Source organism: Malaya genurostris, chromosome 3 (genome assembly GCF_030247185.1).
Source record: "Malaya genurostris strain Urasoe2022 chromosome 3, Malgen_1.1, whole genome shotgun sequence".
In the NCBI taxonomy this organism is placed as follows: Eukaryota; Metazoa; Arthropoda; class Insecta; order Diptera; family Culicidae; genus Malaya; species Malaya genurostris.
In genome coordinates, this window is record NC_080572.1 from 32,715,495 (window position 1) to 32,736,122 (window position 20,628).

At 37.0% G+C, this 20,628-nt stretch overlaps 1 protein-coding gene across 3 annotated transcripts in view; it reads left to right on the forward strand.

Annotated features, from left to right (window-relative positions):
- Positions 1-20,628, forward strand: part of LOC131435924 (nephrin-like) — a 437,633-nt gene that overhangs the window by 385,569 nt on the left and 31,436 nt on the right. For all 3 annotated transcript variants that reach the window (XM_058604222.1, XM_058604220.1, XM_058604221.1), the window contains exon 10: positions 495-631. In XM_058604222.1, the coding sequence (XP_058460205.1) occupies positions 495-631 (137 nt within the window). The remainder of the gene's footprint in view (positions 1-494; positions 632-20,628) is intronic.

The window sequence follows — 20,628 nt, forward strand, 5'->3', positions numbered from 1 at the left end:
AATCCTTTTATAAGTCTATCCGGTGACAACTAGGGATAAAGACAAAGTTTGAGAATTCTATGCTAAAATAGGAGCATTAATTATGAAAATATCATTCTTCTAGATGCATTTTTGATTAAACCAGACAATTTACGCGAAATATGAATCCATGCAATCTATTTTAGCCAAGAGAGCAAGATTAATTAGGCCATTCAAATAAAATTGTATTCCAACATTTTGACCATGTCAATAAACATTCCATTCAATATTATTACTGTTTGCAACAGTTTTTATGCTCCACTGATCGATTGGTACTAAATAATTTCATATTGCAGTTATATATAATTCTCTAGGCGGAGCATCAAGTAAAGATTTATTATCACAATTGGAAACTCACATCACAATCATTAATATATCATACTGCACCATCAATAAAACATATTTGATCACTCACTAGTCGAACATCTTAACTTATTGAGCATTTTTTTATTTGTTTTAATCGTACTCCATGACAGTTCCGCCAAGCGCACCGATAATTTCCGGTTACATCGAAGGACAGATAATTCCGGCTGGATCCGTGCAGAAATTGATGTGTGTTTCGTCCGGTGGAAATCCCTTAGCTACACTGAATTGGTATAAGAATGATAAGAAGGTAAGTTGCCAATTTCGACTGCTATCCAGCCTAAAATCGGTAAATCCGAATTAAACAAGCTGGTACAGTTAATGAGATTATCAAACTAATTTGAGTATGCACCAATGCCATGCGGTCTACGCAGCCCATGTGTGATTCAAATTTTAAAACAGTGCTGAAATGAATTATTAATTGATCTTATGTTTTTTATTTAATAATATATTTAATAAGGCACACTGATTTAGCTCTAAGGTGCCGAGGACATTTTCTAATAGTACTTAAGATTAGAATAATTTATTGATTTATAACGATGTTGTATTTGGTTCACATTGTCGTATGCTGATCACCGCAAATCTGGGGATCCAGTCTCCAGTTGGTGGTCGGCAGTGGCTGGTGGGTTGGATCTTACATGGGGATTTTCCAGATGGTGTGGGTACTGCAACGGTGGTCGTATCGTGACCCGGCGGGTCACATGTTGGTGATCGACTGGAGCGACCTTCCGTGTGCTATGATGTTGATGTTACGAAAGAACATGAAAGAAACATAGGGAAATAAATAATGTAAAAAACGGAGTAAAAAAGGGGGTATGGTAACCAAATGACTAAGGATGCAAAGATCTAATTAGTTGACATCGAGAAGGTGAAGAGACGGGGGAGGGAGAGCGAAAAAGTTAGTGACAGCAAAATATCTGGTTAGTTCCGATGAAGATGGTGGATAAATGGGGCTCGGGAGAATCGGGTGGATTTTGTAGGTGAAGAATATTCTTAGCCACATCGTCAAGGAATAGAAGGAACTTTCTGAGCAAGATATAACAGATTACTTTTGTGTATTAATGTCTTTGAGGTACTGATATATGAGAAGCATGTATGAACTATCCCGACTCGCCAATAAATCCCGAACTGAAAGCTCAGGCGGTCTACCTGGGGCCTTGGGGTATTCCAGTAGCTCCGACCTAGCGTCGTAATACTCTACGCATGACCACACGACATGCTCGATGTTCTGATAACCATCGCCACAGGTGCAGAGACCGCTCTTCGCGAAGCCAACACGCCGGAGATGTGTGTTGAAGGTGTACTGATTTGACATGAGTCGTGACATAACACGAATGAAATCGTGACTCACGGTTCATCCCCCTGAACCAAATTTTCGTCGATACCTTAGGGATAAGTTAATGTCCCAGTCCTAGTTCGCCATTGCTCCATGAAGTTTGCAATGTTTATGCCGCTTGATTAATATTTAGTCACATCGTAATCAAGCAGTGACAGGAGAAATGAAGATAATATCAATCGCATCGGCAATCTATGAGCGTCCTGATGAGTGTAATATCAAAAGAATTTAAGTTATGACAGATCGGCTCTCAGACACTCAATATATGATGATTGGTAGAGCCTGGTTGACAGCAGTCCAGTGACATAAGCTTTCCAATCTTCGTCGTGCAAAGTTAATAGTGACATTTAGCAGCTCTGAATAATACCGTCCAGATAAAGCTCTCAAATGTTCTTGTATTTTCCCCAGGATATATGGGGGATACTTTCCTGGTTTTATCGCCCAGTGAGCCTCTGTTAAACGTAAACTGTCCGTGACAATGAAGTAATAGTCTTTGGGCAAGGTTTCAATGATTTCAAGGGTGTACTGAATAGCAAATGCGACGTAAACTGAAGCCGGATCACTGAGTTTGTACGAAGCGGTGATGTTTCGATTGAAGATGCCGAAGTCTGTGGACCCGTTGATGTTTGATCCGTCAGTATAAAACATTTTTTTATAGTTGATTGTTCTAAATTTATTAGAAAATATTTTAGGAGTCACCTGATGGCGTATGTGATTCAGAATTCCACGAATATCTTCTCTCGAAGTTGTGTCGAAAAGTACGGTTGGGAACAATGAAGAAGGATTAATATTCTGGGCCATGTATTCAAAATATAAGGACATAAGACGGGTTGGGAAATTGAGCTCTACAATCTTTTCGATGTTTTCTATCACCGAGTGAATCCGATTTCAAGATAACGCAACAGATTAGCAATCCGTTGAGAGATCCCAGAATCGATTTTTCAATGGTAAGACGCCCGCCAGCACATCGAGACTCATCGTATGAGTCGACTGCATGCAACCTAAGACAATATGCAAACAACGATACTGGATTCTTCCCAGCTTGATAAAATGGGTGTTCGCAGTAGGGATGGTACTCGGAAGTCAAAGTATCGATACCTAGGGTATCGGGATACCGAAAGTTTGGGTATCGATACAAGGTATCAAAAGGCAATAAAATATCTATATCTGTAAGTATCAATTGATACTCGCGCAGAAATCATTTTGAAATAAATTAAAATTGCAGACTGTGGGGTTATTTTATGATGTACAGAAAGATGTTATAAAATAGATTTGTTATGCCACCAGTATACGCAGATTCCTTGCCACATACAATTTCCGCTCGCCACTTTGTGTTGATTTCATATTTCGGTAATTTCTTAACAATTTTCATGTCATAACCTATATATCGATGCACGAATACTACACTGAAAGCCAAAGAAAGAGAGTGCAAAGACACTTAAAGCCAAAGGAAGAGTGTGAAAAATTGAAATGATTGAATCCTCTGAGTTTATAAGCTTTTAGTTTTGTTGATGGTTTTCTCTCATTGCACTCTCTTGGCACGAGATTGTCGAGAACGAATTTCAACAACAGCTAGTCCACGTCATACCGATACATGCACGAGCTTGGCGCTTCGTCGAAGCCAAAAAAATAAAAATGTTCCTTTGGGGACGAGTATAGCGTGATGCCTTTCAGGCAGCCCACCTGGGTTCGATTCTCAACCCCACACATAGGATTAGAAAGTTTTTCTGCCCCGAAGAGGCAACGACTGTAAGCTTAAAGCCTCTAAAATTGAAACAAAAACAAATGTTGCGCCCTAATCGCAATTGATTTCAATCTGTTGTGATACTTTAGGTATCGAGACCAAAAGTATCGATACTACGAGTATCGATCTGATGTGATATCGATACTAAAAATACCCGTTTCTTGAAAGGGATGTATCGAAACCTCAAAGTATCGACTCGGTATCGGACATCCCTAGTTCTCAGCAAGTAGAAGTAGAAGCATCCGGTTATTTTACGAAGAAAGTTGATTCTCTGTTGACATTTTTTTTCAGATGCCTAATATGAAGTCGTATCAGACCCCCCAAGTGCCTTTGAAGTCGTACCAGATCCCGAGATATTTGAATGTGATGACCTGAGCTATGGTTTCATCTCTTAGATGAAACTGAAGCTGTGCTGGTTCTCGCTTCCTTGAAATTACAACCAGCTCCGTTTTCTCCGTGGAGAACTTAATACCCATTTGAAGAGTCCATGTTGACAAGTTGTCGAGAGTATCTTGTAACGGCCCTTGCAAATCGTCAGCTTTGGATCCTATAATAGACACAACGATGTCGTCGGCAAGCTGTCTTTGCGTTCAAGATGTGTTGATACATTCATCAATATTGTTCACTTGAAAATTTTATAAAATGCATGAGCCCTTAAGAAGATTTCGTATTGTCGAAAATTCACCATGTGATTTCGTATTGTCGACAATTCACCATATTTAGCTTATATTAATGACGATTAATATCGCTTTAACCAGTGCAATTTCCTAACTCTACAAGCCAATACTAGAATAGTCAAGTCCAACTGGTTATACCTGGACCGAGTTCCGATTCTTGAAATAAGAAAAACAAGTCATGATTTCGGTAAAACAGTGTATTGTCATGTTATGATAATACACCATGATTAAAAGTTCTCGGATCATGAATCATTTATACTAATTTTGCTGAAATTAAACACACCTGATGGGTATAACTTCAGGCGTTATTCTGCTAAGATGGTGATCTCTGCAACCTAAACTCAGGCGTTTGGTTTTTAACCCTTATGCACTCGAATGGGTACCCGGGTACCTTTTCGAATTTCAAAATAAGAAATTTCTGAGTTAGGTTTAAACTAAGATTCTGCAATTCGGTCAATTCCAAGAACTAGTTGGACCATAACTTCTCATGCTTTGACTTTTCATTTTACAGTAAGGGGGGTCGAATGGGGGGGCTCAAATTTTTTTTATTACGTAAACACCCGAATGGGTACCCGGGTACCCACAAATAAAAATGCTTGTAACTAAGGCAAATTCCATCCGATTTGAATTTTTTCAGTACGGGTAAATTCAGAAATTTATCCACTTTTCGATGGCCGTGTATATTGCTGTAGTAGGTTCTTCTGGTTCCCGTTAATCCGGATTTCCGTAGAATGTTCCGACACTTGTGTTTTCCACCATAAATGTCATTTACTAATTTGAAACTTTTCCAAACCAGCTATTTGAGAAAGGCCGTACCAAAATGAACCTTTTGTAGAAAAATGACGTCATCTAAAGGGTAGTTGGCCTATTCTGGACTTACTCTCATAGAACGAAAAAAAGGAAATATAAATGAGAACGAAACTGTTTGGGAAGTAACTTCGTGATGTTTCGAAATGTTTGTTGCCAGAATTAAAAATTGTATTGCGTGCTCCTCGCAATAGGCCTGAAGTACATAATAATTTTCAAACTGAAGATAAGAAAGTGAAGTATATAAGGGAACATACATAAAGTACGTCACGCGTTTAGGGGGGAGAGGTTTCAAAAATACGTGACAATACATGGTGAAAAGATTGAGAAATGCTCGACAAAGGGGGAAAGGAGTGGTAGAAAAATTCAAAATTTTATGTTACGTACATAACGGATGCCCCCTGAAATATATAAACATAACAACTCAGCATAGCACTTGATTTCATATAGCAATTCTTAGATAAGATTACAAAAATACGTGAAATCCGTGTATAAATGCCTCGATGTCGGAACTCATTTAGGATATCCGGGTTCCTGGGAACCAGGAGCACCATGTCCATCTTTATGGGTACCAATCCCAAAGAGCTTAAGTTCCTGAATCCAACAGTGCTAAAATTACTTCAATCGGTTGAAAAATGCTCAACTTACAGCGATTTAAAAAAATGGGTACCCGGGTACCCATTCGGGTGGTTAAAGGTGTTTTTTTTTTCGAGTGCACAACGGTTAAATATGAAGATATCAAATATGAATTAATATGAAACAAATTAAACAAAGTTTATAAACAAGGTAATTTTTCTGACTTTCATTCGATGGTGTTCCAAATATATAGTTGAATTTATTTTACAAATTTACTTTTCGTTTCACGCCAGCTCTCGGAATGATATTCTAACAACAACTGCGAAATCAAATATATAGGAATACATTCAGATATTTTCATACAAAATGTAACGTTGTCTACTAAATGAAAAGAGTAGGCCATTCGAATAGACCTTAAAGTGGTTTCGCGAGGGAATGAAGAAAACAGTATCCGAAAGTCATCGTATATTGATGGAAGTGTATGGTGAGCATGCTCTAGCATTTCGAAAGTGATTTGAAGGGTCTACGAACACCTTTCCGATCACAGTTCCGTGCACGGACGGTAATATTCTTTCACACGATTCAATGTATGTATTCACACTTGTCCGACTTAGTACCGACACGAACGGTATCGCAAAATGTATAATGTTTAGGAAATTTCATCACTGTTATTTTTGTTGCTCCTAAAGTGATATATTAGACAATGCATTTTGGTTCCCGTTTTTCTCGTTATGATTTTGGTGACCAGCATCCCAAAAGTTCTTTCACACCAAACGACGTGACTTTCGTTTTTCTTTTCTCGGTTGTATCGGATTTTTGATTGACAGTTTGTTTTCCTACCTCCATATAATATTTCGGCAGAATTCCCACATCAGCAGGCACGATATAGATGTAGTAGATGGAAAGCTCACGTGCTTGACTAAAATGTCAACAGAAGAGCCTACGTAGACCTGCCATAATTAAATTACACAACGTACCTGCTGTGATCGACGATGCTGTCTTTTCGATTCGAAGAGAGATGGATGATGCTGGAATCCGAAAGAAAAACAACAACTACGATCAGGTGTACCGGTATGGGATGGTTTTCTTTGCTGGGAAAATATTTGCTCAGAAATCTGGTGCCAGTTAGTCAAACTATTTTCCTAAAAAAGGGCACTCATGTTTCTAGGCAATCAAGAAACTCACTGCAAAAGTTATTTTACTACAGAACAATTTTACTCACATTGAAGTATGACTAAAACGTTTCGTTCGAATAACACTTTTTACAAACTTTGAAGAGTATGTCTAACAACCGGGCCTCAACCTCAAAGATGAAGTAGTTGTGGTAAACCAAGCAATGTAGTGTAATATGGTTGAAAGGGAAAGATTTGTAAATTTTCGTACAGAGATTGTATGTTTTTTCACTAATTTTCTTTTCAAACTACAACTCAAATATTCCATTATAATTCGAATATCCGTGCTGGGTGGCGCACTCGGAAGCTTCACGATTATTCACGGTAATCGGTCATGTTTGACTTTTAAATATGCGCAATTCCAGAACCCAAAAACCGATGGAGTAATAAAAGCCAATTCTCTGAAACCTTATGTTTAACAAAGCCTTTAGTTGCGTTTATATTGTGGGACCAGGAATAATCTTACTCTCTTTTAGGAACAAATATAACATGTCGTACGTTACTGGTCGTTCGATCTGTTGGCCAGGTAAACGTATTTGATTCAATGTCCAACAAACTTTTGTTGACTGATTGAACTTTTATCGAATCACACGACCAACTCGGCCGAACAGGTGGGACGGGCTGGTGAAATTCAATTATGTCACAACAAACTAGCAACTATACTGAATTTCCCAGTAGACAAAACATCCTACGTGCTGTGGTACGCAACCATACCGATTGGGCGTGCTTTCATTTGCTCCTGGTTTGTGTTGGTATTTGTTGTTTGGGGACATCAATTGTCGATCAGATGTATCGCCTAGCTGAAATAACAAATCCGAATTGATTTACTGTTTGTCACAACGAAATGCTGATTTTTATTTTGGCATATCTTTTAGAATATGCTTTTTATAAATTAAAAGTTCAAGTTAAGTAAATAATCTAATGTCGTTTTCGTTTTTAAATTGCACTACACCGGTGTAGCGAAAGCTACACCTAAACCGTTCGTTTTTACCAATTGCACTACACCAGTGCTACACTTTTTCTGCACCGATACCACTGGTGTAGCACTCATCAAAAGTTTGGTGTAGCTCTGTGCAATGGAATCGTTAATTGTAGTCAATGGTTACTGTTTATTTTTTCGTCATTTTTTTTTTTTCGTTTATTCATGCCTCAGTGTAGCACTGCACCGGTGTAGTGCAAATTAAAAACGAAAACGCCAGAAATTTTGCTCTAATTAAGTAGTAACTTCTTGACACCAGTAAATTTTGAGCAGAAACGATAGCAGGCTGCGTCATATTAGATGCTTGGACATCTGTTAACAATATATCTGTCAAGGGGAGGACGCTTAGAACAATGTGCCAATCACACAATTGGCACTTTCGTGTTCATACAGTTGCACAGTTGCGGCACACAAAGGGCTCAGTTTTGACAAGTAGCTGTTTCATGGGGCACAGCATAGCACACTTATACCATGTTCACATTAGCGCTGATATCACTTGATATACCGAGATGATATGCATATCATGTCGAAGTGTTCACATATAATCGAAATGATATCGTTTGACAATCAAGTTGTCATATTGAATGTTCTCATTAGAAATAAGATCAATAATATTACTTTTCTCTCATGATTTCGGTAAAACAGTGTATTGTCATGTTATGATAATACACCATGATTAAAAGTTCTCGGATCATGAATCATTTATACTAATTTTGCTGAAATTAAACACACCTGATGGGTATAACTTCAGGCGTTATTCTGCTAAGATGGTGATCTCTGCAACCTAAACTCAGGCGTTTGGTTTTTAACCCTTATGCACTCGAATGGGTACCCGGGTACCTTTTCGAATTTCAAAATAAGAAATTTCTGAGTTAGGTTTAAACTAAGATTCTGCAATTCGGTCAATTCCAAGAACTAGTTGGACCATAACTTCTCATGCTTTGACTTTTCATTTTACAGTAAGGGGGGTCGAATGGGGGGGCTCAAATTTTTTTTATTACGTAAACACCCGAATGGGTACCCGGGTACCCACAAATAAAAATGCTTGTAACTAAGGCAAATTCCATCCGATTTGAATTTTTTCAGTACGGGTAAATTCAGAAATTTATCCACTTTTCGATGGCCGTGTATATTGCTGTAGTAGGTTCTTCTGGTTCCCGTTAATCCGGATTTCCGTAGAATGTTCCGACACTTGTGTTTTCCACCATAAATGTCATTTACTAATTTGAAACTTTTCCAAACCAGCTATTTGAGAAAGGCCGTACCAAAATGAACCTTTTGTAGAAAAATGACGTCATCTAAAGGGTAGTTGGCCTATTCTGGACTTACTCTCATAGAACGAAAAAAAGGAAATATAAATGAGAACGAAACTGTTTGGGAAGTAACTTCGTGATGTTTCGAAATGTTTGTTGCCAGAATTAAAAATTGTATTGCGTGCTCCTCGCAATAGGCCTGAAGTACATAATAATTTTCAAACTGAAGATAAGAAAGTGAAGTATATAAGGGAACATACATAAAGTACGTCACGCGTTTAGGGGGGAGAGGTTTCAAAAATACGTGACAATACATGGTGAAAAGATTGAGAAATGCTCGACAAAGGGGGAAAGGAGTGGTAGAAAAATTCAAAATTTTATGTTACGTACATAACGGATGCCCCCTGAAATATATAAACATAACAACTCAGCATAGCACTTGATTTCATATAGCAATTCTTAGATAAGATTACAAAAATACGTGAAATCCGTGTATAAATGCCTCGATGTCGGAACTCATTTAGGATATCCGGGTTCCTGGGAACCAGGAGCACCATGTCCATCTTTATGGGTACCAATCCCAAAGAGCTTAAGTTCCTGAATCCAACAGTGCTAAAATTACTTCAATCGGTTGAAAAATGCTCAACTTACAGCGATTTAAAAAAATGGGTACCCGGGTACCCATTCGGGTGGTTAAAGGTGTTTTTTTTTTCGAGTGCACAACGGTTAAATATGAAGATATCAAATATGAATTAATATGAAACAAATTAAACAAAGTTTATAAACAAGGTAATTTTTCTGACTTTCATTCGATGGTGTTCCAAATATATAGTTGAATTTATTTTACAAATTTACTTTTCGTTTCACGCCAGCTCTCGGAATGATATTCTAACAACAACTGCGAAATCAAATATATAGGAATACATTCAGATATTTTCATACAAAATGTAACGTTGTCTACTAAATGAAAAGAGTAGGCCATTCGAATAGACCTTAAAGTGGTTTCGCGAGGGAATGAAGAAAACAGTATCCGAAAGTCATCGTATATTGATGGAAGTGTATGGTGAGCATGCTCTAGCATTTCGAAAGTGATTTGAAGGGTCTACGAACACCTTTCCGATCACAGTTCCGTGCACGGACGGTAATATTCTTTCACACGATTCAATGTATGTATTCACACTTGTCCGACTTAGTACCGACACGAACGGTATCGCAAAATGTATAATGTTTAGGAAATTTCATCACTGTTATTTTTGTTGCTCCTAAAGTGATATATTAGACAATGCATTTTGGTTCCCGTTTTTCTCGTTATGATTTTGGTGACCAGCATCCCAAAAGTTCTTTCACACCAAACGACGTGACTTTCGTTTTTCTTTTCTCGGTTGTATCGGATTTTTGATTGACAGTTTGTTTTCCTACCTCCATATAATATTTCGGCAGAATTCCCACATCAGCAGGCACGATATAGATGTAGTAGATGGAAAGCTCACGTGCTTGACTAAAATGTCAACAGAAGAGCCTACGTAGACCTGCCATAATTAAATTACACAACGTACCTGCTGTGATCGACGATGCTGTCTTTTCGATTCGAAGAGAGATGGATGATGCTGGAATCCGAAAGAAAAACAACAACTACGATCAGGTGTACCGGTATGGGATGGTTTTCTTTGCTGGGAAAATATTTGCTCAGAAATCTGGTGCCAGTTAGTCAAACTATTTTCCTAAAAAAGGGCACTCATGTTTCTAGGCAATCAAGAAACTCACTGCAAAAGTTATTTTACTACAGAACAATTTTACTCACATTGAAGTATGACTAAAACGTTTCGTTCGAATAACACTTTTTACAAACTTTGAAGAGTATGTCTAACAACCGGGCCTCAACCTCAAAGATGAAGTAGTTGTGGTAAACCAAGCAATGTAGTGTAATATGGTTGAAAGGGAAAGATTTGTAAATTTTCGTACAGAGATTGTATGTTTTTTCACTAATTTTCTTTTCAAACTACAACTCAAATATTCCATTATAATTCGAATATCCGTGCTGGGTGGCGCACTCGGAAGCTTCACGATTATTCACGGTAATCGGTCATGTTTGACTTTTAAATATGCGCAATTCCAGAACCCAAAAACCGATGGAGTAATAAAAGCCAATTCTCTGAAACCTTATGTTTAACAAAGCCTTTAGTTGCGTTTATATTGTGGGACCAGGAATAATCTTACTCTCTTTTAGGAACAAATATAACATGTCGTACGTTACTGGTCGTTCGATCTGTTGGCCAGGTAAACGTATTTGATTCAATGTCCAACAAACTTTTGTTGACTGATTGAACTTTTATCGAATCACACGACCAACTCGGCCGAACAGGTGGGACGGGCTGGTGAAATTCAATTATGTCACAACAAACTAGCAACTATACTGAATTTCCCAGTAGACAAAACATCCTACGTGCTGTGGTACGCAACCATACCGATTGGGCGTGCTTTCATTTGCTCCTGGTTTGTGTTGGTATTTGTTGTTTGGGGACATCAATTGTCGATCAGATGTATCGCCTAGCTGAAATAACAAATCCGAATTGATTTACTGTTTGTCACAACGAAATGCTGATTTTTATTTTGGCATATCTTTTAGAATATGCTTTTTATAAATTAAAAGTTCAAGTTAAGTAAATAATCTAATGTCGTTTTCGTTTTTAAATTGCACTACACCGGTGTAGCGAAAGCTACACCTAAACCGTTCGTTTTTACCAATTGCACTACACCAGTGCTACACTTTTTCTGCACCGATACCACTGGTGTAGCACTCATCAAAAGTTTGGTGTAGCTCTGTGCAATGGAATCGTTAATTGTAGTCAATGGTTACTGTTTATTTTTTCGTCATTTTTTTTTTTTCGTTTATTCATGCCTCAGTGTAGCACTGCACCGGTGTAGTGCAAATTAAAAACGAAAACGCCAGAAATTTTGCTCTAATTAAGTAGTAACTTCTTGACACCAGTAAATTTTGAGCAGAAACGATAGCAGGCTGCGTCATATTAGATGCTTGGACATCTGTTAACAATATATCTGTCAAGGGGAGGACGCTTAGAACAATGTGCCAATCACACAATTGGCACTTTCGTGTTCATACAGTTGCACAGTTGCGGCACACAAAGGGCTCAGTTTTGACAAGTAGCTGTTTCATGGGGCACAGCATAGCACACTTATACCATGTTCACATTAGCGCTGATATCACTTGATATACCGAGATGATATGCATATCATGTCGAAGTGTTCACATATAATCGAAATGATATCGTTTGACAATCAAGTTGTCATATTGAATGTTCTCATTAGAAATAAGATCAATAATATTACTTTTCTCTATTAAAATTAAATCAAGAGTTAAAGTTTTGCATTTTATGGTCTCCGAACGCCAGTATTCGTTGAAAATTCGAAATTATAATGATTGTTCATTGTCACTCTCGAAGTGACGTTCATAAATGAGTGCGTTCAATGCCATTATCCGTGTTGCTAGTTGCGATTTTTGACAACTCGACATGATATCGTACGTGATATCCCGGATATCATGCCAAAAAGATAATACGCGTTGACATCAAATTGTATGGGATATCAAGTGATATCGCACATGATATCATCGGATATCAAGTAAATCCGTATAGGGTAACAGAGGTATTTTGGCCCACTTTAGGATTGATTTTATTTTGGCCCACTTTATGAAAATATCCATCAAATATTGTAATATCTTTAAAAAACCCTTCCGCAATAGGTAATTTAATGTGATTAGCTTCAAATTGATGCAAAATGAGTTACTTATCATCGATAAAATCCGATGAAATCGATAAAGTTTGTTAGGTGGGCCAAAATATATGAAGTGGCCAAAATACCTCTGTTACCCTATCACTTGATATCAGCGCTAATGTGAACATACTATTATAGTATGTTCACATTAGCGCTGATATCAAGTGATATACGGATATACTTGATATCCGATGATATCATGTGTGATATCACTTGATATCCCATACAATTTGATGTCAACGCGTATACCGTATATCCGGGATATCATGTACGATATCATGTCGAGTTGTCAAAAATCGCAACTAGCAACACGGATAATAGCATTGAACGCACTCATTTATGAACGTCACTTTGAGAGTGACAATAAACAATCATTATAATTTCAAATTTTTCAACGAATACTGGCGTTCGGAGACCATTAATTGCAAGACTTCAATTATTGATTGAATTGTAGGAGAGAAAAGCAATATTATTGATCTTACTCCTAATGGGAACGTTCAATATGACAATTTGATTGTCAAACGATATCATTTCGATCATATGTGAACACTCACACGTGATATGCATATCATCTCAGTATATCAAGTGATATAAGCGCTAATGTGAACATGGTATTAGACTCACAGTATATCACGTGTTTTTTAGGGGCACAATATAGTTTGTGTTAAGCGACTCTCCCCTTGATATCTGTGCATTTCTAAACTGCTCAAACTCGCATTTTATTCACAATGGAGTATTACCTATTTATATTAATTCTGATAGAATATTACTATTTGGAGGGTCGATGTTATCTCAATGTAATTTACACGGAACGGATCTGGTACGCGGGTACTTCTCGAATGCGAACAACAAGAGTTGATTTTTTTACATTCTACTGAACGCAAATCATAGCAATTAAAAGTTTTAATTAATTATATAGAGAAACTATTATCTCCCGTCGTTAATCCAAAAGCCGGGAACCAGGATAGCCGGGATCGGTTTGTTTTGCTGCCTAGTGATAATGGCTACCGAGTGGAGGAGTTCTGAGGCCAATTTAGATTTTTTTTACGTTTTTTGTTGCGACGGTATAAAATTTTCAACAAACGTTGCCTTACAATTCTGGAACCGGATGTAATTCAGGAATTCCGTGTGAGACCACAAGACTTTTCATTCAAAACTATGTTTGTGGAAATCGGTCAAACTATCGCTGAGAAAATTTTGAAATATATGACCACTATTTCCGGAACCAGAATTCGTAAATCAGGACAGACGGAATCGATTCTTTTTGCTTCTTAATACTGGTAATAACTATCGTTTTGTGTTGTTTTGATTCAGCCATCGCCGAGAAAAGCTAGTAAGATTATTTGCCACACACAAATATATACATACACCCACACAGATATTTCTCTGTTCGACGAATATGAGAAAGGCAAAAACAATTAATGAGATTGTACATTTTTTACACAACCTTTCGCCGTGAAGAAGCTCTATTTCAAAATTGAAAATTATTATTATTATTATATCGTTTATTTATCCCGGGTTCAAAAAAATTAAGAACGAGTCAGAAAAAAATATTATGCAGGTTATGGTTATGCAATCAGTGCGAAAACCGACTTTTTATCCGAGGCCCGGGGGGCCGAATGTCATATACCATTCGAATCAGCTCGACGAACTGAGCGAATGTCTGTGTGTGTCTGTATGTTTGTGTAGGTCTCACGGTGCCAGCAGAATTTTGAACATTCTGCGTTCTTTCATAAAATCCGATAAAAAACGCACTCAAAAAATAATTCAACTATTTTCAAAAACTCACTTTTTAAAAATATTTTCTTTCGTATTGTCCCACAGTGCAAAAAACTTCATCAGTTGTTATCTTTAATAAATAAACAATGTTTCCTTTGAAACCATTGCAACAATTTTTCCTTCAGTGCATATTTTTTCCTCCTACTACCTGACACATTGCCGAAGTGACCAATTGAACCAATCGTTCAAGATATGCTTTTATGAAAATTACTGACTACGAGAAAATATATAATTCTTTAGGATCTATTGTGGGTCCTTGAAAATACCGAATCATTAAATTTCTTCCGTGCTATATAAATTTGAATGCATTTCTCTTGAACGCGAAGCGTATATTTTTGAATATTATAACTCGTTCGGCGCAAAGGGCGCACAGAGCAGGTCATCCAATAAGCCAGTTAAGCTTTCATTTTACCTCCAATGCGATTACCATTGAAAGATGGAAATGCTGCCACTCACGCTAACGACTAATCGTGCGAACCGCTCTTTTTCTGTCAAGCACACAAGAAATAATCGCAATTCGATCATGTTTTTTGCTTTATTCTCGTCCAGCTGAAAAACGAAACTGATATGTATCTGACTACATCCAAACCGTCGTCCAAGTGCAAGAAAAGCAAGCAAGCGTGATGAATTTACCTCCCTGAAGCTCGTCGATTCCAAAAATTTGAGAGAACCTATTTTGTGAAATTATTTATTGTGATCCGTTACTACTGAAAATTTTTATTATAAATTTCCGCTGTCACGGAGAAAGAATGATGTTGTTATCTCTGCTAGAACTGAAAAGTATCATGAAAAATACATTTTAGCTCTCTAATTGCGCAGTTCAAAACAAAGAATTTCATCAATTTTCAAGTACATAGATGGAAAGCTGTCGCGAACCGCAAATGTAACTCTAAATTTTCTATGCAAATTGCAAATTCGATTTCAAATTATCTTTAGATTCGAAAATAAATTTGTTGGAAATCGGTTAAACTTTTTTCAATGTGTTCGAACGGTTGATTCCCAACAATTAACTGACGAATCGAAACCACGGCATTTCGTCTATTCGTCCGTGAACGAGAATGGAACTTTTCGTTCGTGCGAATGATGTTCGAATACACGTATCGTTTGAAGCTAAACTAGCATACATTCTAGTTTTTCGCATATGGTTAATCGCAAGAATTGGACTGATTTCATCAAGGCTTAGCATTTATTCGAAGAAGTTTATTGATATTTGAATATTTTGTGGCAAACTAGTCGCGTTCGAATTCGTTCGAGTGAAAACAAGAATGACTTATTCGTATTCGTTCGAAAGTTCCCGTTCGTCGTACTGTCGATACGGACGTAAACAAGAATGAGGGTGATTATGTAGGCAACTAAACAAACCAATTTCGGCTATCCTGGTCCCGGTTTTTGAATAACGACGGGAGATAATAGTAATATACTCAAAAGTGAATCTCACTAACTTCTCTCATAGTTTGCAGAACCGATATTGCCAATCTGAGGGTCGAATGAAAGGTTAGGTCTTATTGTCCTACCAAAAATTACTGCATATTTTCGGATTCAACAAAAATTCCAACCGTCGTTTAGAGTACGATGGAAAAATCATATAGAAACTTCAAAATTTGAATTAAAACTAGTGGAATTTGTACGGTGGATTAAAACAGGTTTTTGAGTTGGTTATGCTCATTCCGTATTTTTTTCAGTGCTTTCACTTGTATAAAGCTGTTTTTCTTTTGTTTTATATGTATTCAAATAAACCGATGCATTGTATATTGAGGAAATGGATCACTTCCGGTGAAACTCTCAACGTGAGCACGTTGTATAGATTTAGTCCGGAGAAATCGCAAGAAATTTTTATACGTACTTTGACGACGATTTTTATACGTACTTTGACGACTCGACGTAGCTACACAGCGAGATTTTCGCTTGTAGTCCAGTGAAAAGAAAGTCCATTGGACTATGAACGAAAATCAACTGGCAATATAGCCTAAGTTGCTGTGCCATCAAATCGGTGTCATCTCCAGTTAGGTGACGTCAACCAGAAAAAGAAGAAAAATGAAACGGATCTATCCTTTATTCCTGATGCGGTATGATTTCAATTGCTACAACAATTTTGTTAGTGGAGTGTTTCATGAAACTGGATGATTGTTCTGTTCACATTTAACCTTGTACTGTTACTATGAAAATAACAGTTGTGGCGCTCTTGTTGCTGAGCTATCATTAAGATGTACAGCCTAAAACGTCAACTCAAATCGCTTACTGTGTATTATTATTGCAGTTAAATCACATAAGAATCCAAATATTACCTCTGTCACGATTACTAGCACATTCAAGCTACTTACGATTAATCTGCTTGATTTCAATTATCCTAAAGACGATCCCAATAAACACAAGGAACAAATCTCGGCATACTCCCCTAATGTTCAGCTACATAAAACGCTCGTAAAATTTGTGCTCTAAATATCAATTTACGGTAGCGATGAAACGCAGAACTGATCGCCAACAGACTTATCTCGGATATTAACCTCTTTCCAACAATTTGTTTCGATGTTCTTATTTTACGGTTCTCGCCAAACACCCACAGAAATCCCTTTTACATATTACCATATAATCGACTCCATGTGCATCCTTCCTTCACATCGTCGAATCTCAATAAGACTGTGGAAATTAGGTCAATTTCTTCCTCTTCTCTCTCCACCCCTCCAGTATAAATCACTGAAAAATTGCTTATTCCGTTCGAGCCATTTTTAACACCGTGCTTTACCATTTTCTTCACTTTCTTGTCACCACTGCAAGGTCGTCTCTGTCGTTGTTCGCGTCTAGGTGAGCACCAAACTGTTCGTTCTTTGTCGAACAAATGCACATGTGAATATGCAACGAGGAGAAAATCATTTACCAGCAGCCATCGCAAATATACTCTTGTTTTTATTGCATTTTATTTCGCTTGGCTTCGTCCGGAGCAGCGGATTTCAGTGCCGGAAACGATGCTTATAAAATCGACAGGACAATAAAGCAGCAAAAAGTTCCCCAACCCTCTTTCGTACTGTTTGGTGGGAATTGGGAAATAGGGCCCTCAGCTCGAGCTGTTGGCTTTAAGTCTCCTACTGGGATGCAGGCGCCACGAGATAGGTGTCGGTTCTAAGGGTATTGATTACGCCATAATAACGGAATCGAAACGAGTTATTGTTTATTTTATTGCTGTAAATTTTTATGGGTGCATAGAAATAAATTAGAAATATATGGCCTTTAGGGTCGGGTTGCCTTTTCTTGAAAAGGAAATGATACGGAGTAACAAATACTGGAAGGATTTGGAGAAGATTTTTTGTCATTTGCTAGCCTTTTTTTCGGTATGGCTTTGGTTTTTTCCGAGAACGGTATGAGTGTTTCCACTTTATGAGACTATATGGTTTGTCTTTCATTGTTGCATGCTTCGTGAACCAATTGATATTTACGATATAACGATTGTTGTTCAAATATTGTTCGATAGCACAAAATGAAAATACTAGCCTTCTCCATACAAAAAGGTTATCTAATCATTGTAAAAATCGACTGACACAAGGCCCACAGGGTCAAGTGTCATATACCAGTCATTCATTTCATTTATAAATTTTATTTAGACCCGGTTTAAAGATATACCATTCAAATCAGTTCGTCGAGAATGCTAAATGTATGTGTGTTTTTATGTATGTATGTAGGTATGTAACATTTTTGGGCAATCTCGTTTCACGGAGATGAATGAACCGATTAACATGATCATTTGAATGAAAGATCGAAGGATTTCCTTAATTTTATCTCAATCCGACTTCCGACTCTGGAATTACAGAGTGATGTGCATAAAAATATAAATAATATCTTTTTTCATTATTATATTATGATCCGTCCTATTTCGGAATTACAATGTTAGTGTGAAATTTTTTTAGGGTAATTTTTATTCAAATTACCATGTAATGAACCCATAAAAATGGTTTATACATTTTTCTTTTATTTTTGTTTCAATTATAGAGGTTTTAACCTTAAGGTTATTCGCCGCTTCGATTCAGAAAAGTTTTCTGACCGTTTGTGCGGGGCTGGGGATCGAACCCAAGTGAGCTGCGTGAAAAGTATCGACTAACCCATCACGCTATACCCGTCCTTTTACATTTTTCTAATTTTTAGAGAACTTTCGCAAATGACCAAATATGCTCACACGTCGTTCGTTTTCTCGGAGTTGCTCTTCCAGTGATTTAACTACGCTCTAAATTCTATCCGGAAGTCGGTAATTTAAAATGACGTATATCTAAAAAACTGACGATGCAAAGAGCTCTTGGGAAATGTTTTAAAAACTATTCCAATTGATTTGTGCTTAAGTCTCTTGAGCTAGTCTTAAATATGATCAGTATCTTACGGAGAAAATTGGAATCCGAATCGTCTCCGCGGTATCATTTACGTGGTTTTCATTACATAATTGCCTTAGCATATCAATTTTACAATATGTTTTCTCCGTTAGATACTGATCATTTTTATTCCATTTGGTTCCGAGTGATGATGGCTTAAACCTTCAAACCGCCGTAAAAAATCCTAACGTAAAAAATCTACTGAATCGGGCTCAAAATTCCAATTTCCAAGATATTGCTTGTCAGACTGACTTCGGATACCCTGTTCCCAAGATTCCAGTTTCGGATGTACCAGGAGTAATAATCACATACTCGAAAATTAACTTACTCGAAGACTTCGACTCAACCGACTTTCACTTACAACTTAGATTCTTAGTCACATAAAACTGATGAACTATATCCGAACTCGTCGTCCGGTTCCGGAATAACACGGAGATGAAAAAAAGAAATTTCAAACCGTCGTTCAAACATCTTCTAAATTGAACCTAAAACTAATCTGAAATCCTATTTAAAGGTCATGTATAGGTCATGTTGATTCACATACGTACCGACTTTGGCTATACCTGCTCCAGGATTCCGATTCCGGATGTTTCTGAAATAGTTAAATTTACTTCGCTGTCTCAGAAATGACTTAGCGGATCTGAGAGCTATTCTAATTTGTACCGAACTGTTTCACTCTGCAGGTGTGCTAGTTGATGCCCAAACAAACATTTACACTATCTCTTAAAACATGAAATGGAAATGTTGCCTATTCCTACAATCACCCAATCAAAGATCTGATCAAAATACGTCTACACTGTGAATTGAAGAAATAATCAAAAAATTTGAGTTTTAATCATATCTTTGAATTCATTGTGAAATCTTATGCATTACACAATACACAATACACAATACACATTGATATTCTGAAGATCACCTGACCTATTCTAACGAACTCTGATTGAAACGAAAGTGATATATGTATCTACTATTGAATTTTATTAAAATCGAACTCGGATCAGCTGAAAATTCCCATTTGATTCTCAACACAAAAAGGAGATCAATTTGAAAAATATGCTTTTTTTGACTCGTTAGTCTTGACGATAGGTCCATTGGCCGCATTGGGTTCCGATTACCGATTCCAGAAGATCCGGAAGTATTAATTTGATCAAACAACCAATTTCGGAATTGTTGAATGTTATTGATTAGAAAATACTCATCCGAGATATAATTCAAAATGGGAAATTGAAAAACCACGTGTTATTCTCGTTTCGTTGACGATTAACCAAAGTTCCATGATACCCAATACCGATCAAAGTTATATGTTCTTAAATTGCGGTTAATTTCTTAGTACTATACATCTTTATAAGAAAGACATCATTACACCAATAGGTGGATTGAAACAGGTTTTCAAAAATAGAAGCTGGTGAACAAATATTATAGCATCAACAACATCAAAAGCCATGCCATTATAATTACCTGTTCTATAATTGAACGGAGATGAAAACAAATAAATTTGACTTTACGACAGCACCGAACGAAATCATTTCTCATTTAGAAATATTTTCAGGAAGAAAAACACCAATTGAGTAGAAATCGAAAACCTTTTTTAATCCACCTAGTGGTGTAATGAAGCCTTTCTCATATTACTTATATTTTAAAAATATAACTAGAAGATTCTGTCAAGATTTTTCTTTCAATCTTGAATAAAATAAACTTTCTTTGGGTATGAACTAACATAACCTTTTCAATTTGTAAACAGTTATGTCAAGCTAATAAGAATTTTTCTTTATTTTGCATC